This window comes from Mus pahari, chromosome 9 (genome assembly GCF_900095145.1).
Source record: "Mus pahari chromosome 9, PAHARI_EIJ_v1.1, whole genome shotgun sequence".
NCBI lineage: Eukaryota > Metazoa > Chordata > Mammalia > Rodentia > Muridae > Mus > Mus pahari.
This window is the reverse complement of record NC_034598.1, coordinates 19,385,279-19,403,637: the sequence shown is the minus strand read 5'-3', so window position 1 is coordinate 19,403,637 and position 18,359 is coordinate 19,385,279. Positions and strand designations below refer to the sequence as shown.

The following is an 18,359-nucleotide window of genomic DNA, read 5'->3' as shown; positions in this document are numbered from 1 at the left end:
TGTATACCATAACATCTGTGAGAGTATGGGTGCATGTATACCATAACATCTGTGAGAGTATGGGTGCATGTATTCCATAACATCTGTGAGAGTATGGGTGCATGTATACCATAACATCTGTGAGAGTATGGGTGCATGTATACCATAACATCTGTGAGAGTATGGGTGCATGTATACCATAACATCTGTGCGGCGGTCAGAAGAGACTTTAGGGCATTGGTTTTGCCTGCCACTTTGAGACGTGAGCTCTCTTGTTTCTGCAGCTGCACTGTATAGTCTAGGATAGTTGGCAGCTTCAGCTACTGGGTACTAGTCCCATCTCTACCACCCATCTCACAGTAGTAACACTGGAATTGCATATGTGGTGTGTGCTACTGTCCGGCTGGTTAAGAATGTCCCAGGCATCCAGGCTTGGGTCCTTAGGCTTGTGCTGCCAACACTGAGCCTCCCCTGTGGCCTCAACTTCACTGATTTTGATTTTTCAAGACAGGGTTTCTCTGCATAGCCCTGGCTGTCCTAGAACTGTGTTTGTAGAAACAGGATGGCCTAGAACTCGCCGAGCTCCACCTGCCTCTGCCTCCTGAGTGCTGGAATTACAGGCATGCATCTCATTGGCCTAGCAACTTCACTGATTTTTTTTTAAGCACATTTTACATAACTACAATAGATAATTCATCTCTAGGTAAGATTGAATTCAGATATTTTATGAGTACTGTGTGACCCAAAGCTGGGATGGTTGTAAGCAAAGGATCTTTTTGGTAAGTTGTGAGCAAAGCTTGAATAGCAAAGGTATGATACCGTCCTTTCTTTCTTTTTAGTAACCTCCATTCAAGATGAACAGTGAGCAGGTCATACTGGTGGGGCAGGTGTTTGAGTCCTACGTTTCAGAGTACCATAAGAACGATATTCTTCTGATCTTGAAAGAGAGAGATGAAGATGCTCACTACCCAGTTGTGGTTAATGCTATGACCCTTTTCGAGACCAACATGGAAATCGGAGACTATTTCACCGTGTTCCCCAATGAAGTACTAACAGTCTTTGACAGTGCACTTCGCAGGTCAGCCTTGGCAATTCTGCAGTCCCTTCCTGAGCCCGAGGGCTTATCTATGAAGCAGAATCTTCATGCCAGGATATCAGGTAAGTCATAGGAGTCTGTTTTGGCGTGTAATATTCTGGGAGGACTTAGATAAACTGAAACACATATGGGACTCAGAGCACTAAGAAATAATTGTCATTCTGTGCCTCAGCAGGTAATGTGTTTTCTGCCAAGGTTGGTAGACTGAGTTTGTTCTTTTATAAAGAACTGAGCCTACCAGTTGTCCTCTCACCTCCACATGCACACTATCACAAGTGTCTGTGCATGTGTGTGCGCGTGCGTGCGCACATACATACACACACACACACACACACACACACACACACACAATAAATCTAAAAGGAATTTTTAAAAAATAATTGATGTTTAAAGTACATATCTTCTATATGGCAAAGAATAATAATTGTCTTCTGGGCATAGGATACTTGCCATGCCAACCTCAGGGAGGGAGGGAATATGAAGACATCAGTGTATTACAACATAAAATTGTAATCTTCAACATCTTTGTGTGACTACTATCAGTAAAATATTGATAATGTATGACTTAGAGAAGACCCTGCCCCTGTGGCCTTCAGAACTCTTTTACAAGATCACAGTGAGGGGCGTGCTGCTCAGCTGTCAGGAACTTGGTACATGCTTGTTGAATTCTTGGTGGTGTGTGCACGTGTGTGTGCACGGAGGTGTGTGTGTTTCAGCATGTGGGTGTGTATGTGTGAGAGGCCAGGCCTCCATGCCTTATACCCCAGCTTTTTAGATACTATGAAGATTTTGTTGCAAATTGTCAGTTTTGCTTTTGGTTTTTTGTTTTTTGTTTTTGTTTGTTTGTTTGTTTTTCTGAGACAGGGTTTTTCTGTGTAGCCCTGACTGTCCTGGAATTCACTCAGTAGACCAGGCTGGCCTTGAACTCAGAAATTCGCTGCCGCTGCCTCCCGAGTGCTGGGATCAAAGGCGTGCGCCACCACTACCCAGCTGTCAGTTTTGCTTATTGTTGTGTTGCCTTTGTCTTTTTATTATAAAATTCCAGCAACATAATATGAAAGAGAAAGAAATCTTTTTGTTTGTTTGTTTTTGGGGGGGTTGGTTTATTTGCTTGTTTGGGGGTTTTGTTGTTTTATTTTGGTAGGGGATCTCAAGTTAGGGTTTTTCTGTGTCTAGGACTAGCTGTCCTAGAACTCACTCTGTAGACCAGGGTGGCTTAAGGACTCAGAGATCTACCTGCTTCTGTTTTCTAAGTGCTTGAATTAAAGGCATGTGCTGCCACCACCAGCTGTCAAGAAACCTGGGTATTAAGCCAGGTGTTATATGACACACACTTTTAATCTGAGCACTTAGAGGCCAGGCAGGTAGGTTTCTGAGTTTAAGATTATACTGAGTTCCTGAATAGCAGAGCTATATAATGAGACTGTGTCTCAACCACCCCTCAACCCTACCACCACAAAAAAATAACAAAACCATGTATGTATGTATGTATGTATGTGTGTATGTATACACACACACACACACACACACACACACACACATACTTGAAACCCTATGGCCTCAGCTTCCTTAGATTGCTAGAATTATAGACATACACCCAACCTGATTTGATTTGACTTTTCCTGTCAGTAATCTTAAGATGCCGCAGACGGACTTTTCTGGGGTCCCTGATCTGCGGGGAACGGGTCTCTGGTTGCAGGTGAGCGAGGATTCGGGGAATGTGGGGTAACAAACAGACACGGATACAAGAGAGTGTGGTATCTGAATTCGAATTGTCAAATTGAGCATCAGACTATTTATACAGAAGAAAATAGGGAAGTTACACAGAACAGAGGAATGCAAACCTGGAAGGGCTGGCAGGAACCAACTGGGATAACATTCAATGTNAACAGCTGGGAATCAAAACAGCTCCACCTAAAGTCAGCTCAAAGTCAGTAGCTGGGGGCAAGGGCTACATGCTCTTGCCATAGTTCCTATAGTCCACCTTCCTCCTAGGCCATTGTAAATACTTGTGTATGGGTGTAACTCTGCTACCTATGGTTCTAAGTATCTACCCTGGTTCCTCTTTAGATCACAAACTTCCTTCTTCCTAGAGAGTNGTAAATTCCTATGTAGGGCAGTGACTAGCTGCCTAGACTCAGGGTCAGCTCAAGGACTGACTGCCTAGGATCTAACACTGCTAGGTATTAAGGGAAAGCACATGGATCTGTTTTCCCACTAAAGCAAGGACATTGGAGCATTCGTAATACAAAATGCTACCATTCTAGGAGACTGAGTTTCCTTGAACTTTTTGCCTCGGGACAGTGCCCAGGTTTTTGGGGCCTGTTGGCGCTTGTCACTACTGGAAAGAATGTAGCACTAAGATACCTTGTGATTATTGGTGCTGTTGCTAGGCTTTCAGAGTAGCTGTATCAACAGACCAAGAGTGCTGACCTAAGAAACTGAAGCCACTGTGATACTTGCTATAGCTATTTCTTAACAGCTCAGCAGATCCAAAAGATTGCCAACCAGTTTTATACTTGATCTTAGCCAACAGGCTGACAAACAATACTTACTCAATTTTTCAGCCACTAAATTTTAGAATGACTCTTCAGCATCAGCCAGGAGAGCAAACACTACTGATAAAATGATAACCTTGACTAGCAGGACTGGAAACTTTGCACCCCAGTGGTGTGGCTTAGCTGGGCTCGTGGTTTTTGCATATTTTTTTCTTTGGCATATTCAAACCTTTTAGTTGCCTCTTTTTAAGTATTGAAAACCACTTGTTTTTGAAAGGATAAAAAGATAGTGTGGATAAAGTTCCATACAAACCAAAGCTTGCAAACAGTCATATTTAAATTCCAAATCTGAGGCAAATGGGCCTGTTGGTCATCCTGCTCCTTGTTACTCTTTCGGTTCACTGAGTGATGACTAAATAAGTTGATCTTTTGCGTGTCAGGTGGCAGAATTTTGTCTGTGCCCCTGAGACTGTCTTCATGAGAGCCCATCTTTCTTAGCCCCGTTGGTAGTTTCTAGAGATGTGCTTTCAAAAGATTCCACCACTTTCTGTTGTCTGAGATCTGTACTTGTTTTCTTAATTGGGTTGATGATCTGATTCTTTTTTTTTTTTTTTTTTTAAAGTAAAACACAAACATGGTCATGTGCTTCCTGTCCAGCCATAAAGTCCTGTGTCTGGATCCTTAGCATCCAGGTATAGCGCTGGGTGTGGTAGCGAGCACTCTGGAGGCAAACAGGAGAGAGTCCCTGAGGCTTGCTGGGCAGCCAGTCCCATGGAGGGAGAGACTTGGTCACACAATACACTGTGGATAAATAATTTAGAGAGGTACTGTACAAGAGTATCTGGTCTCTACATATGTGAATCTATCCCCACACATACAGCAAAGTAAACATTAAGACAAACATTTCTCCCCTAAAATATTACTACAGTATTTTCTGGGAACGAAATAACATTCTGTGGAGTCAGCTATCAAAAGTGTAAGTTGATGCCATCTTTTCATTAGGTTTGCCTGTTTGTCCAGAACTGGTCAGGGAACACATTCCTAAAACCAAGGATGTGGGACACTTCTTATCTGTCACTGGGACAGTGATCCGAACGAGTCTGGTGAAGGTCCTGGAGTTCGAGCGGGATTACATGTGTAACAAATGCAAGCATGTGTTCGTGGTGAAGGCCGACTTCGAGCAGTATTACACCTTCAGTCGGCCATCGTCATGTCCAAGCTTAGACAGCTGTGACTCCTCAAAATTCACTTGCCTCTCAGACTTGTCTTCATCTCCGGCCAGATGTCGGGATTACCAGGAAATCAAAATTCAGGAGCAGGTAAATGATCAAGTCAGTGAGAAAAAAATAACAGATTTGGACATGTTTTCTACTCCAGTCAGATGGCGGGCATCGGAGAATATAAAATGGAAATGAAGAGCCTTGTCCTTTGTGGGAGATCCAAGTCAGAGCTGTGGAATGTACTGGAGCGAAGGCTTTAGAAACCATGGGAGATCCAAGTCAGAGCTGTCGAATGTACTGGAGTGTAGGCTTTAGAAACCATGCAGTCACTGTTCTGGAGATTTAGATGATGAGATTTTAGAACCTCTGAGTTGTATTAAAATTAAAAGTAGATATTGGAGGAGAGAGATGGCTCTGAGGATTACAGCGCTTGCTGCCACTCTTGCAGAGGACCTCCGTTTGGTTCCCAGCACCTACAAAGTGCTGTCTGCAACTCCACTTCCAGAGGGTCCAGCACCCTCCTCTGGACTCTGCTGGCACTGCATGTGCATGATGCACAGATAAAACACCCATAACGTAAAGTTAAAATAAATAAGTGAATAAAAAGTTTATAGTAAGCATTCTAAACTAGCTGCACTTAGGAGTATGATAAAAATTCAGTCAGTTTAACTGGTTGCCAAACATTGGCAAACACAGAGATTGGGAGTTTGGTTTTTAACAAATAAAGAATTTAATTTCCTTTCCTTAAATCACATAACTAAGGAGATAGGCAGCTCAAGGGCAGCATGTAGGCTCCTCAGTGTGGAGTTCTTACACTTCACCTTTCTTATCCCTCTATTGTTTTATTTAAATAGGTCTCACTTCAGCATCTAGGCCTGGCACTACCCATGTGTGGGAATACCTTCTGAGAAATGCTATTTGAAGCTGGCCCTTACAGTTCTAACTTTTCCCATCCTGTGACCCTTCTGGGCTCATTCTGCTGATACACTGTATGTTCAGTCTCACTGTGCTTTGGACTCTGATATGCCTGTCCCCTACCTCTCCATCATGACAATTCATGCCTCTGACTCAGAACAGTGTGTGTAAGATGTGGCAGCGAGACTAAGACCACTCACTGGAAGTAGTGCGTTGAAAGCAGTGTCTCCCACGAAGAATGTTGAAAATAACATGGGCATAGACTTATACTATCTGTAGCTTCGTGTGCGGTTCTGAGACAACCCCGGCCAGCAGAACAGCTTCCTCTCCTGTGAGATTCCTGTAAAAGAGTAAGACAGGCATGCTTCGTTCCTCTTACGGTTCCATGTCTGCTGTGCTGTTCAGTCAACAGGGAGGGCAGGCATTGCTCAGGAGTAGACATCCGAATGCTTCAGAATACGGCAGGCCCACTCTTGGATAAATGATAGCAAAGATCAAGTGTTTTTCTTTCACTTTATACCCTGCCACAGCACGCATTCCAGGCTGACCTCAAACTCACGGTAATCCTGCCACAGCCTCCCAAGTGCTGAGATGGAGATTGTAGAAATGTGCCACTGTGACAGGCTTTTTTCACCATTCCTGACAGTTGCCTTCTATTCCTGTGGTGATGCATGGTTTAGGATGGTGGCTTCTGTTTCATGACACCTGTATTCTAGTCAGAAGGCTGAGGAAGGAAGGATGATAGTCAGATGAACCTACCATGTAATCAAGTCTTCTCAGCCTGCCATTACATGTTTGCGTACCTGTCATTGGCCAGGACTTAGTCTTATGACCACACCCAGCTTCACGGGAACTTGGGAACCAGTCATTTCTTTTCTTTTTCTTTTTTTTTTTTTTTTTTTAAGATTTATTTATTTACTATATGTAAGTACACTGTAACTGTCTTCAGACACCTCAGAAGAGGGCATCATTATTATGGATGGCTGTAAGCCACCATGTGGTTGCTAGGATTTGAACTCAGGACCTTCGGAAGAGCAGTCAGTGCTCTCAACCGCTGAGCCATCTCTCCAGCCCGGAACCAGTCATTTCTAAGGTCATGTCTATGTGGAATAAAGCCAGCGATCTGTTACTAAGGAGTAATCCCAGGGACTGGCTGGTTTTCCAGGTCTTCAGACTAGAGATTATGAAAGAAATAAGTTGTTAGAATATGTATTGATTTTTAACCATCTACAATGTAGATTATAGTCGGAAATATTCCCCATATTTGGTGTTACAGTTTTATTCTACCTTAGTGAATTCTTGGTTTTTAGTTTTATTTTTGTGTATGTGCATGTGTAAGAATCTCTGTGTGTGGATGCCCACAGAGGTCAGAGGGTGGCAGGTCATATGGAGCTGGAGTAATAGATGGTGTGAAACTGGTCACCTGGAAGTACGGGAAGAGCTTATAACTGCTGAGACATCTCTCTAGTGCCTAGTGTTACTGAATCCTCTGTCTCTGTCTCTGTCTCTGTCTCTGTCTCTCTCTCTCTCTCTCTCTCTCTCTCTCTCCCCAGCGTCTCACTACATAGCCCAGCTCTCCTGAAACTATGTAGACCAGACTTGCCTTGAGCTCACAGAGATCCACTGGCCTCTGCCTTCCCTGTGCTGGGGTAAAGGAGCATACCAACACACCCAGCTAGTGTTAGTGAATTCTGAAATTGATACTAGTCATAATTTTTAATGAAAATTCCTTAAGTCTTATAATAATCAAACTACATTATAGTATGAGAAATGGAAGCAGTGTCAAGTGCCCCATGTTTGGGAATGGAAGCAGAAGCACACTCATTTTCTTATCTTTCGCATGCTAGGTGCAAAGGCTGTCTGTTGGAAGTATCCCACGATCTATGAAGGTTATTCTGGAAGATGACCTAGTTGACAGTTGCAAATCTGGTAAGCAATTACCTTTTAGTTTTTGAGATGGCAGTTCTGTGTTGCTCTGGTTAGTTTTGGGTCTGTGTGGTCCTCAACTCCTCCCCCTCCCACCATCTACCTCCACCCCAGTAGATGGGGCTATAGATGGGTGCTACTGTATGTAGCCAGCAAGATTAAACTTTGGTAGTTTGTGTAGGAGGGTCTGAACAGTCATTATTTGTTTTTATGTCTCACAAAGTTACTGACAAGGGACAGAGGGCATTAAGTGGTCACCTTGTAAAGAGTTAGGCTTAGAGTGGTCACCTTGTAAAGAGTTAGGCTTAGAGAGGGAGGAAGGAGGAAGAACTGAGCTGGAGCTTAGCGGCCTTCCGCTGCTCACACTTCTGCTGCTCACACGGTCCCTTCTGACAAGGAACTAGACTTACCTAACTCCATGTAAAGACCTAAGCAGCAGGACTAGAACATAGACCCAGGTCACTGAGTTCTGACCCAGCCCTCTCTTCAGTCAGGGCACCATGCTTAACAGTGTCATCTTAAAAGGGTTCTGATGGATTGGGCAGTCAAAGGACTCAGGATGTGACTGTCATGAGTGACTAAAAATCTTACTGATACCTAAGCAAAAGGAGTCATTGTTTATCTCCATTGTGTGCTGATGACACCACGAGCGAGTGTCACAGGTTTTGAAAAACAATATTCTCAGTAGAGAACAGTATTGTAGTGCATAGAACTTGAATTATATCTACACTGAAAACTTAAGCCATATTTCTTTCATATAAAGGACAGGTAAAAACTGTATGCTAACAGATATTTGCACCATTACCCATAGCTGTAAACCTAAGAAATCAAAAGATGAAAGCATGTAATCCTTGCCCTTGAGGAATTCACACTCCTCAGAGCAGTGAAGTGGATTGCTGTGCTAACAATTTTGCTAAGATCAAACAGATGGACCTGACTGGGGATGTCTGCAGGACTCCAGATGCTGGGGAAGGGAAAGGGATATACAGAGAGTGCACTGTTTAAGTGAAAGAACTGTAGCTTCGTGAATAGTGTGCATATTAACTGTAAGAAAATACAAAACCTTTAAGTGAATGTTCTGTTTCTGTGAACTTCACAGTTACAATGATCACATAAATCTGCCATTCAAAAGTACTTGCACATACGAAACCATTTATGTATTTGTTTTTTGGGTTTTTTTTTTCTTCTTTTTGGTTTTTCGAGACAGGGTTTCTCTGTATAGCCCTGGCTGTCCTGGAACTCACTCCGTAGACCAGGCTGGCTTTGAACTCAGAAATCCACCTGCCTCTGCCTCCCAAGTGCTGGAATTGAAGGTGTGTGCCACCACTGCCCAGCTTGTATTTAAGTGTTTTTAAATGTTCTACAAATGCAAGGTAATTTTAGTATAATAATAGGTAATACTTACTAAGTTGAGATTCCATTAATTTATATGTGTACATACATATATATGTATATATACATACATACATACATACATACACATATATACATACATATGATCTAATTTTCATTGTAGTATCATGACTGAGTCAGATAATTTGCCCAAGAATGGTGGCAATAAGATTTACACCCAATCCTAATGAAATTGTTATTCTTGGCCATTCTTCCATACTCTGTTTTCTATATAATCACTGTTTATAGAAATTGATTTCTATTATATTGAACGTTATGGTCCTCATTTAATGAATATTGAAAGAACTTCAGTATAATCCATTAGAGTGAAGGTAATAAGGGGGTGTTTCAAATAAGTATGTATTGAAACTTATTCCAGTTATTTTTATCTAAAACTTTTAAGAGGGAATACAGTAAAATGCCATTATTCTAGATTGACCTTGAAAGGTGTATGAAAATTCTTGGAAACACATATGTAAAACACAGTTATTGTGTTTGTCTGCATTTGGCATGAAGTTGCATTTAGCTAGAAATGTGCCTGATAGTATATACATACAGTAACTCCACCATTTTTATGTGGTTAGTATCTAACAAACCCTTCTCCAGGAAATCAAAAGCTCTGGAGATTACACATTACCCATAGAGATTAGAGAATGAAAGGCATATGGCAGTCTTGGGCATGAAGAATTACCTGCTGCAAGATGTTATTTCTTATATAAAATATAAATATAAAGATTGGCTTTGAGATATACTCAACATTCTGCATTTAAGATGACTGAAATTTGGGGGGATTACATTTATGAAATTTTTGTTATGTTTTTGGTCCCCTTTTTTATATTCCTAAAATACTGGATGTCACAAATTCTTAAATACTTGTTAAGCGACATGCTGTATTGTATATGGTATGATCACAGGCATCAGGGGTTAGTAAATGTGCCTAGAAGCTACCTAGGGTCTCTTACAAGAACATAACATAGAAGCATGGTCATCTGCCTCCCAGGAATAGGTTTTCCTCAGGCAGGAAGGAATAACCAAGGAACAAGTTGGTTCTTACTGGTAGATAAGAACAAGGCAAACATATTTTTAAGGCAGTGATCTTTAACCTTTTTAATGTTGTAAATTTTAAAGTAATATTAAAATAAACCATCTTTCAAAGAGTGAAAACATAGAACAATCTTGTAAACTATTTGCCAAGACAGTACAAAAGTAAAAAATAAAAATATGGGCTGGAGAGATGGCTCAGCAGTTAAGAATACTGACTGCTCTTCTAGGGTCCTGAGTTCAATTCCCAGCAACCATATGGTGGCTCACAACCATCTGTAATGAGATGCAATGCCCTTTTCTGCTGGGTCTGAAGGGAGTGACAGTGTACTCACATACATTAAATAAATCTTAAATATATATATTTATTTCAATTCAAAAGTATCATTTGTTTGGAGACCTGCTTCCCTGGTCTGATCATGTCACATGTTGCTGCCCTTAAGCAAGATGGTGATGAAGTCATATTCCAAAGTCAAGATGGCAACCCCTCACAGGCAGAGTTGAGCAATTTAACATGAGCAGGCTGGTCGTTCACCATCACTGTTGCAATCACATGGAGTTGGCAGCTGATGCCGGGGCCAGGGCCACACAAGGACAGGAGGGAGGTAAGAGTGGGCAGTGAGAGAAGAGAGGGTGGGGCTTCACTGTACCTGGATCCCTGTGCTCAGTGGAAAGGGGGTGTTTCCAAAGAAGTGGACACAGGGCATTCAGACCAATTTGAATAAACTTTTGTTTTCGATCCTGTGGCACCCATTTTCCCAGCATTTGCTGGAGATGCCAACACTATGGAATTGGCATCCCAATTGATAGTCTGTGATCTAATGGTTTATGGGGTGGGGTGTGTAATAAGACATCTCTGTATCAAAGGTTACCCCCCCCAAACAAAGACCTGTTCTTTGATTGGGTGGGGCTAACACTGGCACAGCCACAAATCAGCAGAGAGAGCAGAGGGTCCTGGATCCTAATGGACTCTCTCACAGAGTCAGAAGAAATGATGTATCTGGCAGAAAGATGGGGGAAGAGAAAAGGACTCCACGTGGCAAGGAAAGACCTAGGCCATTGGGCTGGGGACTCAACTCCTCTCGGGTTCAGCACCATCTGACAAGTTATTTCTCCAATGGTGAATGAGCCAATTCAAGCCAGATTATATTAAAGGCAAGATTATTGGGAAGCTGCTCTCAGGCAAATTCACTCTCCCCAAGGATTGAGGCCTGGGGAGTCGCCATTGGGGGAAGTGGGGTAGAGAAAGGGTGCATGCACAGAGAGAGACGAGGCAAGGCCAGAATGTCTGGATTATAGAAAGCCTCTGGGGGAAAGCAGTCCAGCTTCTGGGCTGGCAAGTTCAGAGTTGAGGGCAGGATATGTCAGGTAGGGCTGAGGGTGCTAGAACCTAGATGCCACATCTGCACTTCAGTCCCTTGGCCTGGGACCGGAGACCAGTATTTTACGCTTTGAAGTAGAGTCACTATCTACTGATCTACCAGTCATTCCTTCATTGAGAAAAGCAGACTGAGTAAAGTACTTAAAAAGTAAAAAAGAACACATAAGAAACTAAAGTACATGCAGACAGCACTAGGCTGTCTACTTTCCTGATTCCAAGCTAATGTGGTTTCAGTTTCTGGTTGATTAGTTTCTGAGAGAATGAACATGTCACCCAACATAACAATGATAAATAATCTAGTGCACTATTCCCAGTAAAGGGTATTAATCATGTGCTTATTATGTAGAAGATTTTTTGTTGTTGTTGTTAAATGCTGACATTGACTTTATGTATTCAGAAACAATTTGTTTTAGGGGCTGAGAATCTGGGGTGTGTTTTAACCTAAAATTGGTCATCGCTTTTGGAATGAACAGATAGATGTACTTGGAATCAGAAAGTGTATGGACAGCTTATTTCTAATTTCTGGTCTTTTGCCAAGTGCTTCAGTGCCATCTTACTGTGCATGATATTCCTGCTAGACTCACCTGGGTGCTTTCCTTAGGAGATGACCTCACCATCTATGGGGTTGTAATGCAACGGTGGAAACCCTTTCAGCGGGATGTACGCTGTGAAGTGGAGATTGTCTTGAAAGCCAACTATGTCCAAGTGAATAATGAGCAGTCCTCAGGGATGGTCATGGATGAGGACACTCGAAAAGAATTTGAAGACTTCTGGGAATACTATAAGAGTGACCCCTTTGCAGGTTGGTGATGAAGGGCTAAAGTCTCATCAGAATGGACTACATTCAACTCAGTAGTTAAATGGGATATGACTTACTTTGGTGATGTGTGGCTTTGTTGATGGGTATCATTTAGTCAATATCTTCAAGTCTGTTTCCGGCATTGAGATTTTGTTATTTCTTGTGTGTGTGTGCCTTTGAAAGCCAGAGGTCAATCTTATGTTATTCTTCAAGAGCCATCACGTATTTTCTTACCCCTACTCCCAAGTCACAGAAACAAGTTGTCTGCCTTGGACAGAAGGCTAGACTCACTGGTCAGTGAGGCCTAGTGGACACTTGTCTCATCTCCCCTGCACTGGGATGACAAGCATGTGTGACCATGCCTAGTTTTTCATGGGGGTGCTGGGGACTAAACACAGGTCAGTCCTCGGGCTTTTATGCATTAAGAACATAGTTTTCTAGCATACTTCCAAATAAAGACCGTGTTAGCAGAGGATTTAAAATAGGGAAAGACTGATGGAGAGACGATGGACAGAACACATTTGTCGTTATAGCATAACATTGTGAGCTTTCGATGTATTACATAACACACCACAGCCTTGAGTTTAGAAATTATTATTTTTTTATTGAAAAAAAAAACCCACACATATAAAACATGAATTAAATTCTGTTTTCATTCTTCTTTGGAGGTTTCAAGAAAAATAAACTTATATCTCCATTCTAACGTATATTATTTTATTCTCAAGTCACAAGCCAAACTAGACATTTATTTTACAAAGTAAAGCTTCCATTCGTCTATATATGAACAGTTTGCTTTTATTTTGTGGGATTTCTTTTTAATCTTCCACGTACAATACATACGTAGCATTCCCTGATCTTCCTTTTATGTAATAAGTATAAAAAGGAGCCCAAAGTTCTCTAAGCTGGGCTTCACGTAGCAAGTACTTTTAAAAATCATCCAATTTTCAGTGTAGTTTTTAACTCAACTGTTGTTAGGTTCAGGTCAGGTTCATTCCTTATCCATTCCAGTGCCACAGCTCATCTGCCTTCATTACACCGCACTCTGCCCTGGATATTCCCAAGTCCCTGTGCTGATGACTGAAGATCTGTCCTGTAATTAGGAAGTTGTAGCTGTGCAACTCATTTGTCAGATAAATAATGAATTACATATAATAACCTTATAACTTAGGAAGACACCGTGAAATTCAGGCAACATTTCTTAGTATGAATGAACTCCCCTCTTCAGGTTGTAGATACTGGTATATTGTATATTTGACCATTTTGAAGTTGTATATGCATCTTGCAGGAGTGGAGAAGAGAAGCTGCATCCAAAGGGCATCTCTATTTTGCAACCAGTGCTGCTTCTCTTGGGTTTTGATTTGTCTCCTGAAACTGTGGAGACTGATGGGACCCCAAGCATAGTACTTGGGTCTGCTGGATCATTTGAATTCATACTGTGCTGATTTGATTATCTTATACCAGAAAGGTTTTCTGCAAGGTAACGGTAGAGAGGAAGCTCGGCCAGACACTATAAGAACATAGTCTGAAAATAGAAACTAGGAAGGGATTGAATGTTTCATGATCCATTACAAAGCCATGGAGAAGGGAGAGAGACAGTAAAGCAGAAAAGTAGAGGCTCTTGCTCAAGATAAGCACTGGGACGTATGTCTAGGCTAGACTCTGACCCTGTGCCCTTTACCACTGGAGTGTGGCTTCTGCCAGCATGTGATAGTTCTGGCTCACCTTACCTACTCTTAAACTTGGTTCTTAGGTCCATTCTGTTTTTAATGTGTAACCCTTGGATTTTAATCAGAATCTCAAGTCTTCTTGGCTTAAAGCACTGACCTCTTTTCTCTAGGCTTTCTGTGTAGGAAAGGAAAGTCCTTCTATTAGTAATACACCTTCAGCATTTTCTACATCATCCTTCTGGCTTCCGTTTAATCAAGGGGTTTGCTATTCCTGCTGTTCAAGGGCTCACCACCATTGGGTACTTGCCACTGAGTCATTGTTGAGCCATTACAGGATAGGAAGTAGCTCAGTGGTTGGTTCTATTCCCCAAACTAAAAGATTAACTCATTACAAATAGTCTTTGTACATAAAGCATGAACAGGTTCAAGGAAAACTCGTTGGAATCTTGTTGACTGATGAGACCAGTGACTGGATGAAATATTTACTTTATGAATACACTAAAATGATGCCCAAGTTTGTTGCTTTTATTTAAAACACACAATTGGAATTCAAGGTCTTCACCTGGGATTGTTGGAGTTCTATTTTGCAGTGATCTTAATATACTAATACCATAGTAACTTATTCCAAATAAAACAATTTCTCAAACAATCAAGAACACATGCCAAGTCAACTTGCAAGGTGAATTAACTTTCCTTCTTTCAGAAGCTCCACAGCTCCAGCTTACCTCTATAGAAGATACTAGTTATTACAGTGCCTCATTTCTGAGGCTATTTTTCTTTACCTAAGTAGTGGGGTGATTTTAGTGACATTTCCAGAAAACAAGGCTGCATTGTGCTAAGGAATAGTGCTGGCTTGATAGCTACAAGTTGAAAGAGAAAAAGAAGTCCCTTTTTTATTCAGTATGACACATTTATAGAAACTGAAACCAGTCTTCTTTTCATGATACTAACTGTGAAACCTAAACAAGGTCAGTGCAGCATGGTGGCCTAGACCTGTAGTCCCAACCCTTGGGAAACTGGGGCAGGAGTACACATTTGAAACCACCTTTGGCTACCTTGCAGGACCATGTCAAAAACCAAACGGAAAAACAAAAGCAGAATCTAAACAAAGCTCCTCATTCTCTTTCTTACTTGACTTGGCCTTCTTTATCATTTTAGATTGGAACAAATAGTGTACTTATAAGAAAATGGCTACAGGCCAGGGAGATTTCAGGTTGAGGTCCTAGGAAATAACTTCTGACCTTTCTCACTTCCCAGGGAGGAATGAAATATTGGCCAGCTTGTGTCCTCAAGTGTTTGGGATGTATCTAGTGAAGCTTGCTGTGGCCATGGTACTGGCTGGTGGAATTCAAAGAACTGATGCTGCAGGAACAAGGGTTAGAGGTCAGTACCTACTGATACATTCTGAGAAATAGTAACATGTAGAGGGGAAGGGAGGCCCTTACCTGCTTGATGGAGGGTGAGTTATAATGACTCAGGTTTGAAAATGCCCAAATAAAACCTATTACTTAAGATACTAACTTCAAGAAATTAATTTTAAAAGCTGCCTCTAGAGCTGTCTATTTTCTAAATGTAGTTTCTAATTGGGTTTTTCATACTTAGTCTATATCCATATTTACCAGAGGCTACTTTCTCTAATTCCAGAAAGATGAAAGAAATCATTAAGTTTTCAGTGGTTATATACTACAAGCCTAATTAGCTCTCTTGAAGGGAGAAGGAGAGAGAGTGTGTGTGTGTCTTAATGTCTCCATGCTGGTTTCCATCTGTGACTGTCAACTGCTATGCAGTCATCTGCCTGCTGATTCTCCTGCTGGTAGACAGCAAATATGCCATCTGCCAGGAGTTGCTGCTGTAGGTCACACTTGAAGCACAGACTGCTTTAAGCGTGCAACACTATCTGGATGGCAGAAAGCTCCTGTTAGCAAGCATGACACATCCACAGAGCTGTTAACCAGTTAAACCACACACTAAAATACTGATACTCTAAGCCATGCTAGTAGTACAACTCTAAAACCACAGAGCACAGAAACAGACAGACAGAAGCATTTTATAAACTGTGTTTCCATCATCTACTATCTGCAAGGCACTTTACTAAATGTTGAGCTTAAATAATGGTATCTTACTAATGTATTTAGGAAATACTTATTACTAAAGAAACTGGTTTGTCCAGTGAAAATATCTGCCTTAGGACTGGCATGTGTCCATTTCTGTTAAGTGTGAAATTTGAGTACATGGTCATTTTAAGGTAGATATTCCACTGAGCTATTGAAATTTATATAAGTGAAAAATGTTTTTATTCAGTTAATATAATCATAATGGATATATATATATATATATATATATATACATACATACATATATATATATACATACATATATATATATATATATATATATATATATATATATATATATATATATATACCACTTTANATATATATATATATATATATATATATATATATATATATATATATATACCACTTTAAAAAGTCCTCAACATTTAGAAGTACTTTTAAAAAATAGAATAAAGCCTTATATGACTTGTATGGATAGCTTTAATCACTGTTGTTTGGATTTAAAAATAGATACAATCAGAAAGTTTATAAGTCAAGGATTTTATAAGTCAAGGATTTTTAAAATGTTGAACATGGGCCTAAGCATCTGGAAATAGCACATACTCTATTAAAAGATTTTAAATTTTAAATGTTACATTCAGTAATCAAAATTGCTATATTTGTGACAGCTAACTTTTCTAAAGATTTTCTAGTTAGTTCCTTCCTTGAAAAGCCTTGCATAAAATATATTAAAAATACCACATAAAATGTGTTGGCATTTCATATGGTCTACTTTCTTTATTAGTTGTATGTTATTCATAGATCCTTTTAGATTTTTTGAACTTTTACATTTACTTTTTCTAGGGGAATCTCACCTTTTATTGGTTGGGGATCCTGGCACAGGGAAATCACAATTCCTTAAATATGCAGCGAAGATTACCCCAAGGTCCGTCTTAACCACAGGAATTGGATCTACCAGTGCAGGTACTGTATAACAATTCTACATAATTTAAGATTAATATAGAAGTGAACACAATTATTTCCTTATGAAAAATGTAGTTGTCGTGGGATACATTTTAAGTAAATTTTTAGGTTTTTCAACGTTACTGCCAAAAATGGAAGGAAATGTAATATCCTTTATGTACAATTAAAAAGATATTTCAAAAAGGTCTATGTCCTCTCTATGGAACTTAGTTTTATATAGGAAAATGTAAAGATGTCATTTTATAAAGTTCTACCAAACATAATATCAAAACAGGGAAATTCATTTACAAAGTAGGTAGATAGCATATAGCTTAAGGCATTTTCATGGACAGCAGTGGCTCCTAATGACACCTTTTAGGGAAATTTGTGCATTTATAAAGTATATTTTCACATAGGTACTAAGAGATTTTGTTCATACATTGTAATAATTCTACAGCAAGTACATATAAAAGCTCTAACACATAGACTGAGATAGGAAATTTAGGGAAAATTCTTTTTTAAAGTGTGTTTTTGATGTTTTTAGTTTTATCTCTCCTGTTCTAATTGGTTTCCCATATTTTATTAGTGTTATTACATGTTAAGATGCCCTCGCCTCTGTAGTCTCTTCTCAGCGTTCTTATATGATACTTACACTTTGAAACTCATCATAAAAGAAAAATATCCCAATAGTCCCATTTGAGGACTCTATAAACACTTTATCAGTAAATGTTGATTGGATGGGCTTTATGAATTGACAATACCAAAAGAGAAGGGTTGGCCTATAAAGAGCCACCCCTATACACTTTGAAATCCTTCTGGCTGAGTGTGACATTTTGTGAGTAATTATACAAAATGATTGCCAACCAATCATGTGGAGTGCCAAGCACTAAGCCTATACCATCTTACAGGCCACTATTAATGAGGAAGTATTACATAAACAGCCATGGCTTCAATGTGCTAATGATAATGTAAAGTGAATTAGCACTCTCCCCTCATTTTAGGTGTCAAGATCATAATCCAAAGGTGAGAAAAAAAATTGGTAAAGATTTTGCAATTGTAGAAACTTATTGCTACTTCTTACCCACTCAAAAGATGTCAGTGGCCTTTGGCACTCTTATGTTACAATCTGGCTGCATACAGTAAGGACAGCAAAGGGCTACTTTTATGAAAAATCTAATATAAACGTATACTTGCATTTGCATGGTCATATCGTATTTTACACTATGGATTGTGATAGAAAACATGTCATAGTCTTTAAATTTTGAATTACCTTTCAATTACTTCTTTTGTGTGTGTATATATGAAAGTCAGATGACAACTTGTGGGAGAATTAGTTTCTACCATGTGAATCCTGGGTATTGAACTTGAATGAAGTAGTCAGGCTTGACAGCAAGCACCTTTACCCACTGAGCCACACTGACGGCC

General features: G+C 40.2%; 1 protein-coding gene across 4 annotated transcripts in view; it reads left to right on the top strand.

Moving 5' to 3' along the window:
• The window catches only part of Mcm9 (minichromosome maintenance 9 homologous recombination repair factor), a 91,103-nt gene that overhangs the window by 3,425 nt on the left and 69,319 nt on the right, over positions 1-18,359 (top strand). For 3 of the 4 annotated variants that reach the window (XM_021204973.2, XM_029542134.1, XM_021204974.2), the window contains exons 2-7: positions 819-1,137; positions 4,576-4,892; positions 7,556-7,637; positions 12,050-12,250; positions 15,172-15,297; positions 16,836-16,955. In XM_021204973.2, the coding sequence (XP_021060632.1) occupies positions 834-1,137; positions 4,576-4,892; positions 7,556-7,637; positions 12,050-12,250; positions 15,172-15,297; positions 16,836-16,955 (1,150 nt within the window). In that variant the 5' untranslated portion in view covers positions 819-833. Of the gene's footprint in view, positions 1-818; positions 1,138-4,575; positions 4,893-7,555; positions 7,638-10,560; positions 10,673-12,049; positions 12,251-15,171; positions 15,298-16,835; positions 16,956-18,359 lie in introns of those variants that run through there. The other variant, XM_029542133.1, reaches the window with a different exon arrangement.